The sequence below is a fragment of the Glycine max genome, chromosome 5 (genome assembly GCF_000004515.6).
Source record: "Glycine max cultivar Williams 82 chromosome 5, Glycine_max_v4.0, whole genome shotgun sequence".
In the NCBI taxonomy this organism is placed as follows: domain Eukaryota; kingdom Viridiplantae; phylum Streptophyta; class Magnoliopsida; order Fabales; family Fabaceae; genus Glycine; species Glycine max.
Genome location: NC_038241.2, coordinates 27,071,810 through 27,078,184, shown reverse-complemented (window position 1 = coordinate 27,078,184; position 6,375 = coordinate 27,071,810). Strand labels below are relative to the sequence as shown.

Below are 6,375 nucleotides of genomic sequence, written 5' to 3'. Positions count from 1 at the left end.
GACTCTGTAAGTGCAATGAAATCATTCAATTCTCTCAATAAGTTGTTAAAAAGAAGAACTACATTGCTTGTTTGCACACTACAGCTTCAAAGGTGTCTCAACTAATCAGAGTGTTGCAAAGGCATTTTGACAACAAAATTTGAAAGTGCTAATACAGCGCTAAAATCTACTCTGACAGTTTATAATTACAGGCAAACAATAAGGTGCCACCGACTATTGCATCAACTTGTCACACAAGTACTAACAAGCAAGCATGAGCATACTTAAAAATGGATGGCACTTCCTATTCGGGATTTTAAAGATTGATCACTCAACCCGCTGAGTGAGCAATTGTCTTTGGTTGTGTTACACTTTGCCAAGGTAAATATGTGATGGCTCGCCAAATAAGGTATATTATGAATGCAACATATGCAGCAGTTATTGCACCCACTACAGCGCCAATCATTGGTCCATTCACTTCAGAGGAAAAGAATTCCGTCAAAAGATAGCCGTTAATCACTATCACCAGAGCAGCCACAAGCCATGAAGTAGTCTGTATCCATATCAGAAGCCATTAAGTACTTAAATCGAAACAAACTATGAGCAGAATATGGGAAGAAGGGTTAGTACAGAAACCTAATGTATCCAAGGTCCACACAAGTTATGGAGAAAACCCACTAAAGGTTAAAATACTCTAAACAACTTAAATGGGGAAAAGAAAACACACAGCATCAATCCACCAGATCCAAATGAGAAAACAAAGTTAAGAAACAAGATAGGAAGCTTCAAAACTAATGTCTCAAATTTGTCCAATATACCTGCAGTTATATTATCAAAATGTCAAGAATACAGAAACCTTTTACCTTCCCAGGTGAGACAAAATAGACAGAGACATTATTTTCCAACATTAAGCAACACAAGTCAGTATAAATAATGCATCTGTTTCTGTAAATTGTTACAGATAAAGAATTCAAGTGGCACTCTTTCATAAATTATCTTGAAATATAGCATGTTAGAGTTCAATTTTAAGGAATATCCAAAATAGCAGCACATACGCCACCCCAGAGTCCCCGACATAAAAAAGGAAAGTGGTACAATCTCCAATTTTTCTATTATATCCCCAACAATATATTAGTTTTCTAACACAATTAAAGTGTAAATCAACGATAATTATCCCTGCATGTAACCATGAAGCAAACCGTGTGTGCAAGTGAGCGATAGACTACTTCAAAGGCTACAAGTATAATATGAGAAATTAAGTCTAAATGACGACAGAAACTTGAAGCAAATGAGGATAAAAGTGAACAACACCCTCAAGGTAAGAGGAAGGATCAATGCATCCTAAATATTTTGCAGTAAATTGAGTCAATGCTGACATCATATGCAGTTTCCAACAACAGGAATATTCAATATACTGCATAACATGTTAAAATTCAACACATCACGATCAAACTGGTAAATAACAAAAAAGATTAAAAAAAATTACCGTAGTACTGTATCAAGTACTTGCAATGACATGGGGACAGTTATTTGCAAGATAAACATCAGCCCATAATACATAGGATCATAAAGGAAAAAGATGTAACATAGTAGTTCACTTCACACCTTTCAATTATCAAGGCAGGAGAGTATAATCAAGCCCACTAATTTGTCTCTTTGGAATCTAACTCTAAATCAACTGCAAAAAGAAAAAGGTCTATATATTTGGCCACTTCTAAATTATATCCGTCCTAATTAAATTTGAAGTTTGATATCATAGATGAATAATATAGGCATGTACTGACAGCAACTTTATACAACATGAATTAAGTTGGCATCACAAAGTCCTTTATCAAATACATAAACTAATAACGGCATCAGAAAAGTGACCAGTGAGATCAAAATGCAAGATTGAATGACAAAATACCTTGAGGACAGCACCAATTCTGAAAGTGCCCATTATCTGCTCCTTTGACACCAGACAAAGCAAGGGAATGAGTGCAAAGGGGATCTGGACTGACTGAAGAACATTAAGCCACTCATTCAAAACATCTAACGATTCTTCCGAGGTATCGAATATAAGAGCAACTATCATGGTTGGAAATATTGCACAACTTCGGGTGATCAATGCTCTCATCCACTTCTTTAACCTTAAGTTTAGAAAACCTCCCATGATGAATTGTCCAGCATAAGTACCTGTAATAGTGCTACTTTGGCCTGCTGCTAATAATCCAATACCCCATATGTATAAAATTGGAAATAGTCCACCCCCATATGTCTCCTCAAGATACTGTCCAGCATTTACAAGGCCAATGCTGTTTGCAAGTTCAGAACCATAAAACCCCTTAGCAAACACTGTTGTTACAAATATATTTATGATAAAGGAGACTACAAGGGCAAGGGTGGACTCTATAGAGTAATAATTAAGAGCTTCTTGAACCCGGCCTTTCTTGCTGCGGTCAACCTGCCTTGACTGAACAAGAGCAGAGTGCAAGAACACATTGTGAGGCATAATAAGGCACCCCACAACTCCAACAGCCTGCTGTATAGTTTTGGAGCTGAGTTTCGGAATCAAAACGCCTGCAAAGATAAAATCAAACTCTGCATCAGATTCAAAACAAAAGGGACCTACAGAAAAGGGGCCAAATCAATGAAATAAACTCCTTACCAAGAAGAAGTTCCTTGCCACTGGGCTTGGCTTCACCAAACATCCATGCAAATGAGATTGCCATCACACCAATGAGAACAGCAAAAAAAGCTTCCAATGTCCTCACACCATAGTTCTCAAGAAAGAGAAAAATAAAACTGTAACAAGGCAACAAAATATACATATAGCCATGTTTAATTTGAGATTACCAGACATAGTAAAAAAAAAGAAAAAAATACAGCTTTGCTATGGTACACGCAAATAATATTGCCTAAAATCTTTTCCTAGGGTACTATAAATTTCAACTTAAAAAACAAAAATGTTTGTTTCAGTTACTTTCAAAGTGTTGTCACAGACTTCAAAAACAACTTCCAGTGACAAGCAGTGGCGGAGCTTCAAGAAAAAATTTGGAGGGGCCAAAATAGTTAATTATAATATATAAATTAAATATAATAATTTTTAATGATATTATATTTTATGATCGATTTTAAGCATTTAAATATTAATTTATTTTTAATTAATTAACTTTTATGATATTGAAAAAAATCCTGTTTTATTAGTAACACTTTTTTCAAGGGGTTTTTATGATTTTTAAGCCGTTGAACAAAAACAATTTAGAGAATTTATTAGTAATTTGTTTTTGTAAAAAAAATATGCAAAAGAAAAAACATTAAAATTTCTATCAATTGTTTGACAAATTTAAGGAGATAATAATATTTTAACCAAAAAATAATAGCAAATATATAAAAAAATACAAGAAAATCCCAAAATTCATAAAAAGAATTTGCATGAAAAATCCACAAGAAAAATTTCCATGCAAGAAAAATTTGAAGATTTTTTAAGTTATATTGCATAAACTTTTCTATACAAAATGGAAATATAAAAGTTACAGAAAAAATGAGTTTGAAGAAAGCAAAAAACATTTTATATTATAAAAATAATTAATTAACGAGCAGTCAAAAAAAAATAAATTAATGAATATTATAAAAAATTTTGGTAATATAGAAGCAACTAAAACTATAAATATGGCAATTGCGTCAAATACTTTCTCAGGTAAATTTTCTCTTAAGCTACATGTAGTTGAAGACTGTCAATGGATATAGAGTGCAGATTTTTTAGATGAATGAAAAAATTCTATTAGAACAAAAAGTGTTAATCTTTTAAACTTGAAGTACATTACTGGCACTAATCCGAACTTAACACGTTTCTTGGCTAGTTTTTCATGAAATTCATAGGTATAAAAACAACAAAATGGCCCCCCTCAGCCACAAGGAAGCTCCTCCAGTGGCGACAAGACAACCTATCATTTATCATGGGTGGGTCGGTTTTGAACCTATCAAAATCTCAGAGTTAATCAAGGAATAAATTTGAACAGATCGTACAGAAGAGGAAACAGTGTTCTAAGTACCTAAACAAGAATAAGAGAAATTTATGATTAAGGCGTTTGGATTGGTACTATTACTGAGAAACTTTCTCTCCCTCTCCCTATCTACAGTAGCAAAATTCTTAGATTTCTCTGTCTAAATAGCAAACTCCCCATAAATAAAAGCATACACTTAATGCAATTTGAAAACTACATTAAAACAATACTACTAATTAAATACTCTTACAAGCATTTAAACGAGGAGAAATGATACGAGGGTGGTTAGGTTGGTTGAATTATTACCAATCAAGAGCAGTAATGACGACCCCGGCCCAAAGGGGCACAACCCCATGACTAAGAATCCTAATAGCAATAGCACTCCCAATAACCTCCTGAATATCGGAGCCAATGAGAGCGAGCTCTGCCATGATCCAGAGCACTCTCCGAGCCCACGGAGGGTATTCCTCTCGGCAGAGCTCGGCGAGGTGCTTCCCAGTGACCACGCCGAGCCGTGCCGAGAGGAGCTGGATCAGGAGGCCCATGGCCGTGGCCCACATCAGAAGCCACAGCAGCGAGTACCCGGCAATGGCGCCCGCCTGAAGGTCCCCCTCCAGGTTCCCGGGATCCAGAAACGCTATGCTCATCAGAAAGCCCGGCCCTGTATACAGCCATAGCTTCTTCCACGAGAATGGGGGTACTCTCCCCCAATTGTCCTCGTTGTCGGACTCGTCCACTCCAACCACCACAATCTTCTCGGAGGAGTCGTAGGCTGTCTCTTGCGCCTCGTCTTCTTCTATGAACGAGTCCGCTAATAGTGGCTGCTCTTGGTGGCTCCGAGACATGGCATTTGACAAAAAAAAAAAGCTTTGGATTCTGGATTCTGGTTGGACTACTCACTACTCACTACTTTGTTATTATCTTCAGAGGACTGAAGTGAGGTTGAGGAATTGAAAAGTTACACTTACACCCTCTTTTAAAGTCTATGCGAGTTGGCACACTTACGCCTACCACTAAAATTAGGGGTGTATAAAAATTAATTTTGATAAAAAAAATCGAATTCAATTGATTTCAAATTATTCTAATTAATTTGATTTTATTTTTTAATAGTTATATTATTTCAAAACATAATTAGTTTTAAAAAATTGATTTTGAACTGAATTAAATTTTAATTTATTTTAAATTAATTCTAAGAATCAGATCAATATTAAACTAGTTTTTGAAAATAAATTAATAAAAAAATATTAAAGTGAACTATTTTGTAGAAAAAAAATACTAAGTTTCGAATACAACCGTAAAAATAAATACAATTCAGTTCCATCCTAATCAATTTTTTTTTTCAGACCTCTACCTACAACCGTACCTTTTTAGGATATTTTTTAATGGCACTATACAAAATGAGATGTTAATTTTACAAATCAGGATGCGGAATCGTGTCACATGCTGACTTATTCTTAAAATTCTGTTTACACGAGCAGGAGTTTGTTGTCTGTTTGTTGGAGGCGTGGAGTCTGTGAAGGTGAAGGAGGAGGGTGTGTGCAGCACGCAATATATGCTACTATGGTAGTGCGCGCGGACCACGCCAGCATCGACACGTCAGCTTTCGGGAAATTAACAGTTCCGTTGTCTGTTGTGTCATCATTATTATCCGTGATAATTTGGATCTATGATTAGGGAATTATTAGTACCATGATTTGATGAGTGCGATACTCAGTAAATTATTCGGATTTGGTGTAATCCTTTTTTGGGCCTTTTGCCCTATTCATTCATAACAAAAAAATATATTCAGATTTGTTGAGTATTAATTTTAACAAAATGACAAAGATTGTAGCATACTACATAGGACCCCTTTGGATGTAGTCTAAAAGATTTTTTATTGTCTTATTTACTAGAAAAAGATTTTTTATTTTATTTTTTAAGAGTGTTTGGTTATTAATTTTTTTTAGTTTTTATAAAAGCAAAAACTCTCAGCAGATCCTTTTTTAAAGCTCAGATTTTCGGTTTGTGAAATTTTAACTTTTTCAGAAATCTGTTCCCTAAATAATACTTGGACAATTATGTCCTAAAAAAATTTTAAAATGACAAAATATGTCCTTCTCATTTTCTGAACCCTTAAAATTTCTCTCTCTTGTTCCTACGTGTTGTGACTTCCTCCGTTCGTCAATCTCTCTTCCAATTTTTTTGATTTCTCTTCTAATCATCCTTCGTCATCTTTTATTCTTCCTTTGTTAGCATCGCAGGTTAACTAAATCTTCATTAATTTCTTTTTCTTCTCATTAAATTTTGAGTTATTATGGATTAGGGTTATGCTTTTGTTTGTTTCATTAAGCTTATGAAATGTCTCTCAATTAAATTCCTACAAAAAGAAGGAAAGCAGAATGGTGTGATAAAAATATTGAGATTATGTTGA

General features: G+C 34.6%; 1 protein-coding gene across 1 annotated transcript; it reads right to left on the bottom strand.

Annotated features, from left to right (window-relative positions):
* NRAMP2A (metal transporter Nramp2a) lies at window positions 1-4,909 on the bottom strand. The gene is made up of 4 exons (NM_001357778.1): window positions 4,272-4,909; window positions 2,627-2,763; window positions 1,886-2,538; window positions 1-532 (listed from the first exon to the last, which is right to left on the bottom strand). The coding sequence occupies exons 1-4, from the start codon at window positions 4,808-4,810 to the stop codon at window positions 311-313; spliced, it is 1,551 nt and encodes a 516-aa protein (NP_001344707.1). The 5' UTR covers window positions 4,811-4,909; the 3' UTR covers window positions 1-310.
* Between the last annotated feature and the right edge of the window lie 1,466 nt (window positions 4,910-6,375).

Bases quoted from the DNA above. Each gene is read 5' to 3' on its own strand.
- NRAMP2A (NM_001357778.1), bottom strand. From the start codon at position 4,810: ATGTCTCGGAGCCACCAAGAGCAGCCACTATTAGCGGACTCGTTCATA. The intron at 2,764-4,271 runs GTAATAATTCAA...GCCTTGTTACAG, and splicing joins GTCATTACTGCTCTTGATTG to TTTTATTTTTCTCTTTCTTG. The intron at 2,539-2,626 runs GTAAGGAGTTTA...TTATCTTTGCAG, and splicing joins TGGCAAGGAACTTCTTCTTG to GCGTTTTGATTCCGAAACTC.